The sequence below is a fragment of the Trichomycterus rosablanca genome, chromosome 21, assembly GCF_030014385.1.
Source record: "Trichomycterus rosablanca isolate fTriRos1 chromosome 21, fTriRos1.hap1, whole genome shotgun sequence".
Classification (NCBI taxonomy): Eukaryota; Metazoa; Chordata; class Actinopteri; order Siluriformes; family Trichomycteridae; genus Trichomycterus; species Trichomycterus rosablanca.
Genome location: NC_086008.1, coordinates 16750493 through 16768671, shown reverse-complemented (window position 1 = coordinate 16768671; position 18179 = coordinate 16750493). Strand labels below are relative to the sequence as shown.

Genomic DNA, 18179 nt, shown 5'->3' with positions numbered 1-18179 from the left:
TTGTTTTGTTTATTTTGTTATAAAACAACTGAAATAAACTGAAGAAGAAAATTCAAGATAAAAGCATTTTCAATGATAGTCTGAGTTTTGAATTCTATTGGGCGTTTACTAAAAAATTACAATGGAAATGTCAGAAAACGGCAACACATCCTGCATGGATCACATTTGGTTTTTTATTTTAAGATTTAAATGTCATGTACAATTTCAGTAACACTTTTGACAGGACAGGTAGTTACAGTTTCTAATTCACCTAACTTACGTGTTTTTGGACTGTGGGAGGAAACCTGAGCTCCCAGAGGAAACCCACACAGACACAAGGAGAACATGCAAACTCTACACAGAAAAAACCTGGACCACTTCACCTGGAAGTTTAATCCAGGACCTTCTTGCTGTGAGGCCACAGTGCTAATGCCTAAGTCACTGTGCCACTATTGGTTCACATTTATCTGGTTTGAAACCCAAAAAGCCACTGTGATTTAGCAATGCGAAAATCTGGTCAAGATTGCCAACACTTTAAGGAGAGTCTGACAGATGAGGTGGAAGGTTTTACCTGCAGGAACGTATCCCACCACCTGGGATCCATTTAGTTTCCCTGTTCTCCTCAGAACTTGCAGTCAATACTATTAATTTTACCATTCCTGTCAGTGTTATCCATAATTAACACAAATTTGTTCTTACTCTCTAGCTGTTCTAATTGTAGTAGCAAAGAGGTCATATATCAAGTTAAAACCACAGAGCCTATCAGTCTTCATGCTTGCAAAGCTTATTTGGTCACATTTATTTCTCAGGAGAGTTCTAATTGCCAAACTTTCAATGACATTAAACACTCTTTAAATGACATTAAACACTAATTAAACCTCATTAGTACATTGGGACTCACTGCAGTAGATGTGTGATCTAATTTGGGTCTGACAACACAGGCCTTATAAATATGTCTTACAAGTTATGTTTAATGTATTACATTCTATGAATGTGTGTTATAACAATTTAAAATGTATTTAAAATTTAAATTAAAATTTTAATTTCAATTTAAAATGAACATGCCATTTATTCATATTAGTGAATGTTTGGTTAAAAAATATATGAATATGTGAATATGATTTAAGATCGACTGACTCTGCAGGACCCAGTGTTTAAGAAAGATCCAATTTAGCAATTTTAATGAAACTTTGGTGTGTTTAATAAATTGAACTTCACATAAGGGATTGGTACAAATTAAACTTAAGGGAATTGGTGGCTTAGCAGTTAAGGTACTGGACTAGTAAGCGGAAGATCGTTTACCATCATCAAGTATCTATTGTGCCCCTGAACAAGGCCCTTACCCGTAATTGTTTGCACTGCTCAGTTACAGTGTGAAAGTAATTTAACCCTAATTCAATAAAATTAAAGCAAGTGCATTATTAAGCCTTTTTAACTCTTGAGGACCTGCTACCCAGGAATAAGTGCCAATGGGCATAACTACATGTTTAATATATCCCACAGTTTTATTTAGGAAAAAAATTATAAAAACATAAATGAAATTTATTAAATTTGAAGCGAGTAACTCACATCCTCACACCACAGCAGTATGCTTTCAAGTCTTTTTTTATTTTTTAAATTGGGATTTTTGTCAGTACCTTGTTTTAATGGCCGTGCCCAGGTTTGTTTACTGATAAAGCATCCATCCTGCACACTGCTTACAGAATCAGAATCAGAATACTTTATTGATCCCAGAGGGAAATTGCAGTTTTTTACAGTAGCACCCATTTATGTAAAAAGAATTAACACTCTACTAGCTTAAAACTAAGAAAAAAAGAACAATTTTAAGTTAAAGTTAAAAAGTTATTTACACACAATTAAATGATTAAAATGCTTACATTATTATTATTGCACATATGAATACTGAATATTGCACAGATAAACTATAGTGTCACACATTAAGGGAGGAATTATAGAGTTTGATGGCCACAGGTAGAAAAGACTTCCTGTGGCGCTCTGTGGTGCATTTTGGTAGGATGAGTCTTGCACTAAATGTGCTCCTGTGTCTCATCACTGTGTCATAAAGTGGGTGGGAGCCATTGTTCATAATGACCTGCAGCTTAGACAGCATCCTCCTCTCCGGCACTGCCTTCAGAGAGTCCAGCTCCACACCAACAACATCACCGGCCTTGCGGATCAATTTGTTGAGTCTGTTGGCATCTGCCACCCTCAGCCTGCTTCCCCAGCATGCAACAGTATAGACTCGCTACCACAGACTCATAGAAGATCTTGAGCATAGTCCGGCAGATGTTGAAGGACCTCAGGAGCCTCAAAAAATAGAGACGACTTTGACCCTTCCTGTAGAGGGCATCAGTGTTCTTAGTCCAGTCCAGTTTATTGTCAATGTGCACTCCCAGATATTTGTAGTCCTCCACAATGTCCACACTGACCCCCCTGATGGACACAGGTCCACCACCAGTTCCTTTGTCTTTGTCACATTGAGCTGCAGGTGGTTCAGCTTGCACCATGTGACAAAGTCCTTCACTGTTGCCCAGTACTCATCCTCATCATCCCTTCTGATACATCCAACTATTGCAGAGTCATCAGAAAACTTCTGTAGATGACAGTTCTCTGTGCGGTAGCTGAAGTCCGTGGTGTAGAGGGTAAAGAGAAAGGGAGAGAGGACCGTTCCCTGCGGAGCTCCAGTGTTGCTGATCACTCTATCCGACACACAGTGCTGCAGGCGTACATACTGTGGTCTGCCAGTTAGGTAGTCAACAATCCAGGACACGAGGGGGGCGTCTACTTGCATCACTGTCAGTTTGTCACCCAGAAGAGCAGGCCGAATGGTGTTGAATGCACTGGAGAAGTCAAAAAACATGACCCTCACAGTGCTGGCTGGCTTGTCCAGGTGAGCGTAGACTCGGTTGAGCAGGTAGATGATGGCATCCTCTACTCCCAGGCGGGGCTGATAGGCGAACTGGAGGGGGTCCAGAAGTGACTGGACTATGGGCCGGAGCTGACCCAGGATGAGCCTCTCCATGGTCTTCATGATGTGGGACGTCAGTGCTACTGGCCTGTAATCCTTGATGTCACTAGGTCGTGGCATCTTCGGAACAGGAACAATGCAGGACGTCTTCCACAACACAGGGATCCTCTGGAGACTCAGGCTCATATTAAAAATATATTGTAGTACTCCACAAAGCTGGGTGGCACAGGCTTTAAGCACCCTAGGGGGGACCCCATCAGGTCCTGCAGCCTTGTTTGTGTGGAGTCTTTTTAGTTTTTTTCTCACCTGGTCAGCAGTGAGGCTCACTGTAGAGGTGACGGGTGGGGGGGGACGATCACAGGAGGGGGGCAGACTATTAGGAGGAGGAGGGAGGGTGAGTGTAGTGGGCTGCTGAAGACCAGCAACAGAAGAATCAGGACGGGGGAGGACAGAGCTTGTAGTGTCAAATCTGTTAAAGAACAGAAATAGCTCTTTGGGCCTGTCCACGCTGCCCTCTGCTCCTCTGTTATTGCTGGACCTGAAGCCGGTGATGGTCCTCATTCCACTCCAGACCTCCCTCATGTTGTTCTGCTGTAGTTTCCCCTCCAGCTTCCTCCTATATGTGTTCTTAGCCTCCCTGATAGTTGTCTTCAGTTCCTTCTGGATCGTTCTCACCTCCTCCCTGTCTCCAGCTCTAAAGGCCCTCTTCTTATTGTTAAGGAGAGCTTTAATGTCCTTTGTTACCCACGGCTTGTTATTTGGGTAACATTTAACAGTCCTGGTTGGTACAGTGGAGTCTACACAGAAGTTAATGTAGTCAGTGATGCACTCTGTGAGGAGACAGAAAGTGTAGGGCAAATAATACTGTGGAAATAGCAAAAAAAAAAAAAAAAAAACGAGAGAAAAGACCATACAAAATCAAGAAGGATTAAAAAAACCTTTAAAATAAGTCAATTGTAAATTTCAGTGAGCTGCAATGAAGGACAAGGACAATACTACAACATAGAAGATGGAAACAGATGTGGAAAACCAAATAAATGCTTTCCAGAAAATACTCAAGATTAGGAATAAAGTTTAATGTCAAGGTGGTATGCTAAGGAATGCTCCTGGACAGATGATAACTGACCAATAATCAAATGATGAAAATAATATTTTCTACAAACAAAACATAAGTTGCCAAGACACTTCTGTTTATCAGAACTACACAGAAGAGCTTTTGCTACTTGAAGAAGTCAAACAGGCCCTAAGATCACTGCTAAAAAAAGAAAGCCATGGAAATATGTCAAATATTTGGTTAAAGAGCTGATCAGATAATGCCAACAAATCTGGAATACTTAAGAGGAATGGGTTAGTTTATATCCCAATATTAAAAAAAGGAGACAAGAAGGTGTGAGAATTTACATACAATTGTCCTCATATCACATGCATGTAAAATTATGCTGAACATTACTGAACGCTAAAAGCTTGCAGTAAAATACCTGCCAGGTGTGCAAGCAGGATTCATAAAAGGCACAGAAACAAGAGATATCACAGCTGTGTGCAGACTTATTGAAAAAGCCAAGGATCTCTTGTTTATCTGCCTTTTATGACTACAGGAAAGCTTTTGACTGTGTTAACAAAAAATATGAAATGTCCTCAGGAAGATGATAACATATTTTTGTTCTAATATCCACACTGATCAGTCACGACAGAAAATGGACAGACTGTTCCTTAACTTTTTTTTAAACTCATTTGCATGTAAAAAGATGAACAACAGGAAACAGGAAAGACCAACAGCTTTTATTCTAATCATTATTGGAGAAAATGTTGAAGTGGTGGACAGCTTTTGACTACTTGGATTAATTATTAACAGCAATGGTTCCAGGAGTAAACAGATATATAACAGACTGGCATTGGCAGAATAAGGATGAAGGAACTGGAAAAAATATCTTTAGATGTATTAAACATAAACCAGAACTGTCCAGACTCTGGTCTTTATGCATGTGAAAGCTAGACAGTAAAAAATGGGACAGGAGGAATATTAATATCTTTGAACTTTGGTCCTGGCAAAGACTTTTGAGAAGACATTGGTAAACAGGACACAGCAAATAAATCAAAACAATCCTAACCTCTCACTTAAAGCCCATATAATCAAACTAAAGCTCTCTAATTTTGGACACATTATGACAAGAACCAATTAATCAAAAATACAATCATGTGTAGAATATGTTAAATGAAAAAAGGAAGAGGGTGGACAGCAACAAATCAGATGAATGGATACAAATGTTGGAACAATCTGTCTGTCGCATATCCATAGGGTCGGCCTAGGATAAAAAAAAACATGCACTATAAAATATCCTTAAAAATCTAAAATAGTTTTTGCCCTTATGTTTAGAGACACTCTATGGTACCTCCTATATACAGAAGAAAGAAGTAATGAAATAAAGAAGAAAATAGGATAAAATAAAAAAAAATCTCCAACCCCAAATCAGAAAAAGTTGGGACAGCATGGAAAATGCAAATAATACAAAACACTTTATTACACTTTATTACTTTGTTTCTTTGGGACAGTAAAGCATTTACGACTTTGTAATGTTGCCATTCCCTTTCACCACACTTAAAAGACATTTTGGAACCGATGATACCAAGTGATTTAGTGTTTCATGTTTTATTTTGTTCCATTCTTCCTGCAAACACGTCTTAAGATGTGCAACAGTACGGGGTGTTCGTTGTGGCATGGTTTTAAAATTGTCCACACATTCTCTGTTGGGGACAGGTCAGGACTGCAGGCAGGCCAGTCCAGTACCCGTACCCTCTTCTTCCGCACCCATGCCTTTGTAATGTGTGCAACATGTGGTTTTGCATTGTCTTGTTGAAAAATGCATGGACGTCCCTGGAAAAGATGACGTCTTGAAGGCAGCATATGTTGCTCTAAGATCGCAATGTACTTTTCTGCATTAATGCTGCCATCACAGAGGTGTAAATGACCTTTGCCAAGGGCATTGACACAGCCCAATACCATGACAGACCCTGGCTTTTGGACTTGTTGCTGATAACAGTCTGGATGGTCCTGAACACACGGCGTCCATTTTTTTCAGAAATGACCTGGAATGCTGATTCATCTGACCACAATGCACGTTTCCACTGTGTGATGGTCCATTCTTGATGCCTCCGAGCTCAGAGAAGTCGACGCCGCTTCTGGACATGATTAACATAAGGCTTCTTTTTTGCACAGTAAAGTTTTAAGTGGTATTTGTGCATGTAACTGCATATTGTAGTGCTTGACAAAGGTTTGCCAAAGTAATCCCTCACCCATGTGGTTATATCAGCTATTGTTGAGTGGCGGTTCTTGATGCAGTGTTGTCTGAGGGATTGAAGATCATGGGCATTCAGCTTAAGCTTGTGCCCTTGGCCTTTACGCACTGACATTCCTCCTGATTCTCTAAGTCGATTAATGATATTATGCACTGTAGAGGGAGAAATATGCAAATCCCTTCTAATCTTTCTTTGAGGTACATTGTTTTTAAACATTGTTTTTAAACATTTCAATCATTTTCGCACACATTTGTTGACAAACTGGAGATCCTCTGATCATCTTTGCTCGTCAAAGACTTTCCTGGATGCTGCTTTTGTACCAAACCATGATTACAATCACCTGTTGACATCATCTGCTTGGAATCACATCATTATTTACCTTTTTTTTACCATATTTTCACATCATTTTTTACCTCATTACTGGCCCTAAATTACCTCTGTCTCAACTTTTTTTGGAATGTGTTGCAGGCCAGACATGGAATGAAAGTATATTAATAAATGAAATGAAGTTGAGCAGACAAAACATGAAATATCTCAGGTTCAAACTGTCCACAATCAAATTAAAGTCAAAGTAAATGTAAGGCACTCTGCATTTTTATTTTATTTGCATTTTCCATACTGTCCCAACTTTTTCTGATTTGGGGTTGTATAAGTACTATACAGAGTATAAATACAAACATTTTCGGACACCAGAAACAAAGAGTTGTCTACAAGTACTGTTAAAATGGCCTGGTTTTTAAATATTAAGCTCAAAATAACAATAATAAAGCTCCACTCATTTGAATAACCACTGCTGTGAACATCCATCTTCACAGATGTTTAATGCAGTTTTAAGTCTTGCCTTAAGATGGGCCACTCAGAGCTTTCAGAGACGTGTCTTGCCATTGTGTTGTTAAAATCTCATCAGACTAGAGAATTTCTCTTTTGTTATCAGAATGCTTTATGTGTCATTTAGTAAACTCCATGCAGGTATGACTTTCACTTAACAGTGACTTTTGTCTTCACACTGCTATAAAAGCCTGATTTATAAAGTACTGGTACTCCAATCTCTGCACATCTTTTTTAAAATGAATGCCTCTGAGGTTCTGGGCACACTCAAAGTGCTGATAAGTGTTATGTCCAAGCCCCGATCTACACCTTACTTCAATTTGAATGTGGATATTCACAGACAGTTTTATAGACTTCAAGACTTTTTTGTCCTAACAGTACAGTTTAAATGGTGACCCCTTATAGACCCAGGTGTGTGCCTTGCCGAGCTATGACCAAATCAGTTCAGTTTGCAACAGGTTAATTTCAGTTAAGTTTTAGACACATCTCAAGGATAATTAAAGCAGAGGATTTAAGTCCTCTGGCATCACTAGGTCCAGCCAGCCCAACAACCTGTTTGCAGCTTGTCCCTCCTCGGCCCACTGTACTTGCTGTACTCTACGACTGCCTGTAAGCCCCCTTTGCTGTCAACCCAGTTGTCTGGCCAGAGCAATTTGTCCCTAATCCAAGTCATTCAGATTTTTATGCTGCCCATATGTGCTGCATTTAACTTGTAACTTTAAGTAACTACAATTAGCCGAACATTAAATGTATCCCTGACAAGCATTGCTATAAATAGCCAGTAACTGTCCAAGAACACTAATTCCAGTTCCTTAATTACTTTTACATCAATTAGGGGGCAGTACTATTTTCTGGTTATAAAAAAAAGCAGTAAATTCCCATATTCACTGTTAAGACAACAGCTGAGAAACTCAGAAAACATTCAGAGCTCTAATGATCCCTCCTGCGAGAGAGTGCAGCTATAAGTTTCCCTCACACACAGTGACATGACAAGTATAGCTAGAAAAGTCTACATGCCAACAGCTAGTTAAAAGGAAATATAAAAAAAACCCTTTTATGTATTTAACCAGGAAACTTAAGCACTTGAAGTTTTCTGCATGCCAATTAATACTTTGACTGAAACTGGGAACATTGCTAAATAAAAATGTTATATAATAATTTATAAATGCATGTCTCAATTAATTAAGAAGACTCATTTAAAAGACTCTCCTCAGGGTCAGCCAGCAAGTGTTCTATAAATACATTAGTCAGGGAAATAGATATTTACATTTAGCATTTTCAGCATTTAGCAGACACTTTTATCCAAAGCGACTTACACAATGAGCAATGCAATTGAGGGTTAAGGGCCTTGCTCAGGGACAAAACGGCTTTAACTCTCCACAAAGCAAATATGTTTAAGCGCTAAAATACAAAAACATCCAAACACAAACGTGCTTCGTGCGGACAGAAAGCGGTTTTAATTCTGGATGAATAATATGTTTATGCGCTGAATTACAAAACAAACTAAAAACGGCTTCGTTCGGATGCCGGTAGCAGAACTTTTCACAAGCACGGATTTACGTTAGTAAACAAGCGTAAACACAGGCGCTTTTTTACGATAGACAAAATAACACTATATCAACTACACGCGAAAGATTAACGTTTAAAACATACGTATATAAAAAGTTATTTAGCTAATGGCTACAAACAAACAAACAACTAGGCTACAGTCTCAGCGTGCATACCACCGGAAAAACCTGTGGACACTATGTCTCTATGTCTCTTCCCTGTGTTTTTTTTACTGATCACATGGAGACTGTGAATGTGATAAGGAGGAAAGAAAATAATCACCCTTTATACTCCCATCAATGACCTTGTAGGACAGAGATTTCTTAGCTAGAACATAGGAACCTGGTCTAAACCAGCTAGGGTTTTGGAGGTCATACAATGCAATTGACACACTTCTTGTCACGTACACCACATACACATCCAGTAACATTCTATTGTAGCAGTATTTTTGAAATATTGGATTATGACTACTGGCGATCATGCCCTGAATATACACTGATCAGCCATAACATTAAAACTACCTCCTTGTTTCTACACTCACTGTCCATTTATCAGCTCTACTTACTATATAGAAGCACTTTGAAGTTTTACAATTACTGACTGCTGTCCATCTGTTTCTCTACATACTTTTTTAGCCTGCTTTCATCCTGTTCTTCAATGGTCAGGACCCCCACAGGACCACCAAAGAATAGGTATTATTTGGGTGGTGGATCATTCTCAGCACTGCAGTGACACTGACATGGTGCTGGTGTGTTAGTGTGTGTTGTGGTGGTATGAGTGGATCAGACACAGCAGCGCTGCTGGAGTTTTAAATACTGTGTCCACTCACTGTCCACTCTATTAGACACTCCTACCTAGTTGGTCCACCTTGTAGATGTAAAGTCAGAGACGATCGCTCATCTATTGCTGCTGTTTGAGTTGGTCATCTTCTAGACCTTCATCAGTGGTCACAGGATGCTGCCTACGGGGCACTGTTGGCTAGATATATTTTTGGTTGGTGGACTATTCTCAGTCCAGCAGTGACAGTGAGGTGTTTAAAAAACTCCAGCAGCGCTGCTGTGTCTTATCCACTCATACCAGCACAACACACACTAACACACCACCACCATGTCAGTGTCACTGCAGTGCTGAGAATGATCCACCACCTAAATAATACCTGCTCTGTAGTGGTCCTGGGAGAGTCCTGACCATTGAAGAACAGCATGAAATGGGGCTAATAAAGCATGCAGAGAAACAGATGGACTACAGTCAGTAACTGTAGAACTACAAAGTTCTTTTATATGATAAGTGGAGCTGATAACATGGACAGTGAGTGTAGAAACAAGGAGGTGGATTTTTTTTATCCTTCCACAATGTCCACAATGTCACTATTAGATTCTATGATCCGTTTATACTAAAACAATTATGTAAAAAAAGGCTGAAATGCCTGATAACATTTGAAAAAAAGTAACTAGCTGTGTGACCCATAACTTTTTGGATATTCTATAACAATATGGTTGATTATGAAGGCAAATCTTAGCTGTACTATGTGCCTTTTTGGGCCAAATAACACTGACAATACAATTTGTTTAATAGTGTGAATTATTTTGTTTTCTGCATGGCTGTGCAGCACATAACAATGTATTGTACTAATGGTGAGGTGTTTCCTCGATGTATGTGTATCTACTAGCATCCAAACAGATGCTGAAGCAGCACAATCAAATCACGAGAAAGCATTCTGAAAGCACGTAGGAAAACAAAAGCTCAACTTTTGCTATTAACACAAACCTCTGCTATTCTCATTTCCTACAGATGGATAACTGAGGAGTGGGAGCACTGTACTAAGACATGTGGAAGTTTAGGATACCAGATTCGTACTGTACTCTGCGTTCAGTTTCTGCACGAGGGCACAAACCGCTCCGTTCACAGCAAGTACTGCAGCGGAGAGAAACCTGAGACCAGGCGTCCCTGCAACAGACTGCCCTGTCCCGCCCAGTGGAGGATTGGAGCCTGGTCTGAGGTATGTCTAACTGCAGCCAGTAAGAATTGGGGTTTGCACTGCATGTAAATAATTTGCATAATTAGTAAAACTACTACTAAATTTACACGTTTTACCAGACTACATGAAACATTTTAAAAAGAAACTGTTTAAAACTATTTTATTGTTGCACATCTATGAAGGCCTCATCAGACACCATTAAAGCTGTTGCTAAGACATTTTAGAGCGTGGCTGGGGGGTGGCTGGATCAGGGATGAATTGGCCGAGGCACTGCAATGGATCAGCATCCTGTCTGGGGTGTGTTATTGTGTTGCTATCTGGCCAACACAAGGCCAAACCCACGATCCTGACCAAGATAAAGTGGTGGTAAAAATTTAAAGTAATAAATGATTTGTTTGCTTGGCATGTCATTGAGTTGTTATGGCCTTCCTGAAGAAGAGCTTTAACATCTTTTTTATTGTGAAGAGATGCATTATCATTCTAAAAAAATGACTCACCAAACCGATATTCTACTGATGGAATGAAAAGTGTCTAAAATTTAAAGTAATGGTGCTAGATTTTTTATTTGTGAATCCCATTTCATTTAGCTGATTTCTTACAGTTCTGTCAAACACTGACATCTGTTCCAGGCCATTTGTTTTTCATTTGTTTTGTTGTGCATTTTCTGTTTAAGCCATATTGCTTTTTTATCTTGACATAGCATCAAGTTTGACACCTTTCTTTGTCTACCTGGATGTTTTCCATTAATAACCTTATAACCAAATGTGCGAAACAGCTGACTGTAAACAATTAACATCACATCATATTGGTCAATTGCATCGTATTTCCTTCTTGAAGGGGTTTGATAATGCTTTCCATTTTTTCATTTGACAATGATGTTTCATTTTAATTAGACAAGGCCAACAGCTTGTTCGTCTAAAAGAATTCCCTTTCAACTACAGCCTAATTAGCATTTTCAGACTTGTAATTTGCATTTCTAAAACAAATATTGGCACAAGGTGATTTCTATTTTTTTCTTAAACACTGTGTGATTTATTCCATAATTTGTTAATTGGAAGAAAAATGTGCCACCAACACGGCAGGACAGGTCTGTAGTGCGCGCTGGTTTGGCTGCGAATCACCAGATGGCTGCTTGTCGCAGTTGGTTACTCTTGATCCCCTCATCCCTACCCGTGGCTGGTTGTGTGACTATGTTATGTTTTGTTTACATGTGCTTGTGTGCTTAAGGAGCTTTTTTTTCTCGTGTTACCATAATGTGCTCCTCAGGGAGCACAATCTGGTTGCTGGGTTTTTTTTATCTCCTATCCTCCCAATGTGTTTATTATTTCTTGTTTCTTATCCTGTGTCTCCCCCCCTTCCTGTCATATTGAATGTTTGGATGGGTGGATGGCTAATTTCGCTGTAATTGTACTTGTTGCAATTTATAGTGACAATAAAGTTCTACTACTACTACTACTACATGGATAATCTGACTCTTAATAATGTTATGGACTGTAGATAGTAAAATGAAGTCTTCGCAATTGTGTGTGTACAAACATTTTTGTCCACACAAAGGGGCAAATATTAACTCATCCTTGCTTGTAAACAACTTAATCTATTTTTTATACCCAATCTTTTTTTTTTTTTACAAACAGTGACAGAAGAGGTCATACAAAAGGTGCGATTTTACTGATCACTGTTGCTTGTTTACCAACCACCTCCTTGTTTGCTGGACATCCAAACCCACCTCACATTTTTATAATCAATAAAAACTCAAAGCTTTTACAAGTAAATTTCAGTATTTTCTTTAAAGCACTGATATGTATACACTGCTGCCTAATAAAAAACAGACTTTCAAACTGAACTAATTAGTTTTTCTTTTAGATGAATTAATTGGTAAAATTTGGATTTATCTTGAATAAGTCATATGTCTCTCGGCTGAATTGCACTATGAGCAAAATGTTTAAAATTGGCCTTTAACAAAGACAAATTTAACAATTTGGTAAAATTACATTCTATGAATAGGTGTTTGATTAGGCTCAGTAATTGTTCTTATATCGACTTTGCACACCAATAAGCACCCTGAAGAAACAGTCAGTTGTTTGTTTTTAAATCAATACTAAGAATTACTATACGCTTGGTTATCTTCTGTTTAGACAATTGATTCTAGACAGAACATTGACTAAAGAAATCATTTGCTCCCACTTTCCAGACTTTGTTTCCAACATTTCTTCCTAGAATAGTTACACTTTGTAGGCAGATAAACAAAAAAGTAACACATGTACAGTTACTTTTAACAGAATTACTTTACTGAGTGAGTTAGTAAGTTAAAACTGCTGTAAAGAACAGACTCAAGTACTAAAACGTGTTTTACACAATGAAGTGGGAAAAACATTCTGGTCTAGATGTATGAAAAGAGTAATGCAAACCTTTGTGACTTTTGTATTATATCTAAAACGTATTTAAAATTCACTTTGACTTTACTAAGACAGCTCATCATGCATATTGAGTCTGGTACTGCCTGATTGCACGCTGCTTAATAGTTTAATAGCAGCAAAGAAATACAAATATCAGTGAATTAAGATCCTTTTCTCATTTGTGTGAAAGTGCTGTCAAGTTTATTATGACTTCCAGCACCCATATGTGTAGTGTACAGACCATATTTTTAAATTAAGATCCAGATTGTTTGCTGGCATGCTCAAGTGTTAACATATAGACATGATTGGCTGTAGTATAATTTATTATAACTGTGCTCACATGCACAGTGTTTCTCTAGAACATCCACTTTTCTGTTTGGATCATTAGGCTTCCTAATGCTCGATTATTGTTCCTCTTTTTGTATCCATCTGTGATGTTGCTGGCCGTTCTCTTCCTCTTTTATCTTCAATCCTTTCAAGAATAATTGTATTTTTCAATATGTTTGCTCTTCTAATGTGTCCACAATAGGAAAGCAAAATAAGAGAGTTTGGTTATCTGGGCTTTGATTGAGAGGTTAGGTTTAATTTGGACGTGAATCCATGTTTGTCTTTTTTGAGATTTTTGATCATTGTTGTTTAATACAACGCTTGATACAAACTGCCCAACAGTCCTTGTTGGCTGATGTTTGATTCTTGTCTGCATGATGCACCATTTTCTATAGGAGATCGATTCAGACACCAAACATTTTCTGTAGAATTTAACACTTCCAGACAATTTTGTAAATTGTGTCTCTAGGAATGTTCAAGGTCTTGGAAATCTCTTACCCATTGTGCTGTTGGTGCAATGAAATAATCTAATCTAATCATCATGGTTTTCAACATGGTAGCAACACACCTTGAACACTTGCTGGTGGTCGTTAAGGGTTGTTGTTGAGATCCCAATGCTTTAATCATGTTGTAACCCAACCTTAGATCATACAGACTAGCAGTAGCTTGTATGATCAGCAATATTATATCCATGTAGGGATTGAACTGTATTAACAATATCCTGCTACTCTAATTTTTGTCATTTATTTTCTTAGTTCTTTTGCTGTATCATTTAACTGATAAAGACTTCATTTAATTATATGAAGAATGAGGATTTTAAATCTGATTGTGATTCTCTTTGCTAGTGCTCAGTGACCTGTGGTGAGGGAGTGGCACGACGCCTGGTTACATGCCGTACTGGAGATCAGTGTGCTGGTGAAAAACCAGAATCGCAAAAGTCATGCCGGCCAGGACCCTGTCATGGTAAGTCATGCCAAAAGGCTCCCCTGAATATTTTCACATTCTGCTCACACTTTCTGTAATTGGAGGTCAGGTTGGGTAAGGTTGTATAATATTTAAAATAGCACATTCTCTGCAAATCCTTAATACTAAATTGATCTTTGATAATTGCTAAACTTCTGACGGTCTTAAATATTTTATTTGTTTTAACTTTCTGGAAATGGGGTCTGTAGCTAATTGAATCTTGAGGTGTCTTTAGGTGTCTACCAGCATAAGACCTTTTATTTTATTTGCTTTATCCTTGTGGAAACAAATTTCCCAGTCAGTATTAAAGCTGTGTGATGTAACATTACTCCTAGTTGCAAACAAAAGGACATCCATCAATGGCTCCTAGGATATATCCATTTTTTCCTTCTAAAAAAAAAACTAAAGCTACATATATTTTTACACTTGTGTTTGTCAGGGAAATTGAACAAACTCCAGCATTCACTGTTATTTTACAACACATCTACTATTCTGTATATTGAATTACTGTATGTGACAGTGAAATAACTGTGTATTCATAGTAGTTTTACAGTACACGTCAGCATGTTGCTGTTATTTTACATGCATGTAGTGTTATTTAGGAGTACATTTTGAATTACAGTATGACAGTATAATAACAGAGAATTTACACTGTATGTTACTGTTTATTTACAAATACTACCTTTGCATTCAATTCTTATTGTGGTTTCTGCTCAGTCAAGTATGAGACCAGAGGAAATGGTTTTACAAGCCCTTTTGATAAACTGTGTAAAGCAGGAGTCTACTCCGAGACTTACTATATACTGAACACAAGGAACACAGGAATAAACATACGATGTAGAGTTTAAATAGCATCAAGAACTGTGTAGTGCTGTCTAACAATAGCATCAAGAACTGTGTAGTGCTGTCTAACAATAGCATCAAGAACAGTGTAGTGCTGTCTAACAATAGCATCAAGAACAGTGTAGTGCTGTCTAACAATAGCATCAAGAACAGTGTAGTGCTGTCTAACAATAGCATCAAGAACAGTGTAGTAATAGCATCAAGAACAGTGTAGTGCTGTCTAACAATAGCATCAAGAACAGTGTAGTGATGTCTAACAATAGCATCAAGAACAGTGTAGTGCTGTCTAACAATAGCATCAAGAACAGTGTAGCGCTGTCTAACAATAGCATCAAGAACAGTGTAGCGCTGTCTAACAATAGCATCAAGAACAGTGTAGCGGTGTCTAACAATAGCATCAAGAACAGTGTAGTAATAGCATCAAGAACAGTGTAGTGCTGTCTAACAATAGCATCAAGAACAGTGTAGTGCTGACTAACAATAGCATCAAGAACAGTGTAGTGCTGTCTAACAATAGCATCAAGAACAGCGTAGTGCTGTCTAACAATAGCATTAAGAACAGTGTAGTGCTGTCTAACAATAGCATCATGAACAGTGTAGTAATAGCATCAAGAACAGTGTAGTGCTGTCTAACAATAGCATCAAGAACAGCGTAGTGCTGTCTAACAATAGCATCAAGAACAGTGTAGTCGTAGTGCTGTCTAACAATAGCATCAAGAACAGTGTAGCGTTGGTTTGAACCATGTGACAGTAAAAGGGTGAAAAATAAGAAAGAATGGGAGTGTGAACAGTGCCCCAAAAGAGTCTTTTCTTTTAGCTGAGCCAAATGATCTGGCTCACCCAACCACACCGAGAAAAAAACATGTTTTGTCACTCAAAATAAGTATGAGCAGTTTAAACAGTTGTGTTATCATGAAGAAAAATAAAGAGAAAAAGCCTTTTATCATCAGGTGTGATGGTGCATATTTCCACAGCTTCCACTGTATTATGCTAATCAATTAGTTATCTACTGCTATTGGTTCATCGGCCATGTTACTGTTAATTTACATGTGAGGAATGATTATTTAACACAATTTTATAATTATTACAAAAAATCCAGTTAGATACTGTTGTGAATACACAGTAAATTTACAGTCCAGTTAAACCTTTGATTAAGAGAGACTAAACCTTGTTACCTAAAGCCTTGTGCATGCTACATGACAGTTGTACTGTTGAGCACTGTTAGACAGTGGAGTGCACACTATGCCTTTGGGACCAACTCTTGTACATGTCTAAAGAATTCACTGCTCAAGCTTCGAGCTGTGTTTTGTTCAGATAAGATGCAGTTGCTTTTTAAGTCCAAATTTTTTCTCCAATGCTTAATGTTGTCTAACCAGTATTCATAATAGAATTTGGCAAACAAGTTGCTGTGATTTGCCATGGAAGTGAAAATTACCTTGCAACCAGTACCTCTGTAGAGCAGTTGACGTCAGAGACGTGCTACTCTAAAAATCCTTTGACCAGTCAGATTTAATAATGTAATGGTGCCCTTTTAATCTGTGTAAAATATAGTTCATTATATTTAAATCTAGATGGATCTAATTTGCAATAATAACTGAGATAAAGAATTTGTACCATTTGTATTTTTTTACAGATGAGCCGTGTAGGGGAGACAAGTCCATATTCTGCCAGATGGAAGTCCTCGCTCGGTACTGCTCTATCCCTGGCTACAGTAAGCTGTGTTGTGAATCATGCAGTAAGCGCACTCTCTCTACTCTCATGACTGAAGCTGCTGAGGTTGGGGAGGAGTTGCGCTTTGGCTCAGCCTCACAGCTTCTTGAGACCCTCACAGCTTCCATCAATGGCACCCTCAAACACCATATTCAAACATCCAACAAGCCGGGTCGCTCAAGCAAGCCAAACTCCACCAGTGCACCTCCTAACTTAAACGGTGAGGGCAAAACTCCAAAACGTGTGGCACAGGCCACCAATCCCAGCAACAGAAACCTGCCAGCTTTGGGAGTTCGCATGCAACGTGATTCTGCCAGTGCATCACAGCACTCAGACAGTCTCCGAGACATTTCCAAAGTGGAAAGATGAACAAGTTTATTAGTTTTTCTTTATGGACCTTTTTTAGATGTACATGTAGCTTTATTCTTTATCTTTATTCAGGTCATCCCTGTAAGAAGTTTAGAAAATAGTGAGAAAGTAAAGTGCTGGTTCACTTTTTGTAGGTCATGGTCATTGTAGAATTACCTTAGTCATCTACATATTGCTGCTTTTTGGGGAAAGTACACCAAAGATTTCCCGTCGAACAGCTAGACCTACAAGGGTTTTGCACATTAGCTTATGATAAAAATGCCAGTGGAACTTATTAGGAAATGCTTCTAGTTATAGAGAACTTTAGAAACCAACTTTTCTGGGTCCAGATGTTGTATTAAAAAAAGGAATATTTGTGAATGTTCATGTAAATACTTTGTGTGAACATCAGTATTATTTTTTTCTAAAATGGTGCAAAATAATATAAGTTTAACGTATGTTTTAATATGGCTACACTGAGTGTGTTTACATAAATACTCATTTCGATCAGTGACAGATTTTGGCAGTTCTGTAATTATTCAAGTGGTTATGCAAAATGCATACAGTAGAAGTGCTAAATAACTATTACTGAACTAAGATCATTTAACCTTTAATTGTCTGTAACTCAACATGTGCAGAAACACTGCAGTGCTCATTTCAGACTGCATAATAAGCCATATACAGGGTTGGGAATATTATTAAAGCACAAACAGCAAGTGTTGTTATATGTCAAGCTTAATAACCAGCAAGGATAACACAGCAAGGATGGGTCATGGTTCACCACTTTGTGTCAAATTTTGTAAGAGAATTCTGTTCAAAGAGATTTCAAAGAATGTAGCTATTTCACAATTTACAGTTCATAACATCATTAAAATATTCAGAGAGTCAAGGGAAATCATGAAGGCCAAAGGGCGAAAACCATTGCTCAATATCCATGACCATTTAGCACTCAGGTGGTATAGTTTGAGAAACCATCCTGCTACCATGATGGTATGCA

The 18179-nt window shown here is 38.2% G+C and overlaps 1 protein-coding gene across 1 annotated transcript in view; it reads left to right on the top strand.

Annotated features, from left to right (window-relative positions):
- Positions 1-17628, top strand: part of adamts3 (ADAM metallopeptidase with thrombospondin type 1 motif, 3) — a 179228-nt gene extending 161600 nt beyond the window's left edge. The window contains exons 21-23 of the mRNA XM_063017819.1: positions 10409-10616; positions 14164-14281; positions 16758-17628. Coding sequence (XP_062873889.1) covers positions 10409-10616; positions 14164-14281; positions 16758-17203 — 772 coding nt within the window. The 3' untranslated portion in view covers positions 17204-17628. The remainder of the gene's footprint in view (positions 1-10408; positions 10617-14163; positions 14282-16757) is intronic.
- Positions 17629-18179: the final 551 nt, after the last annotated feature.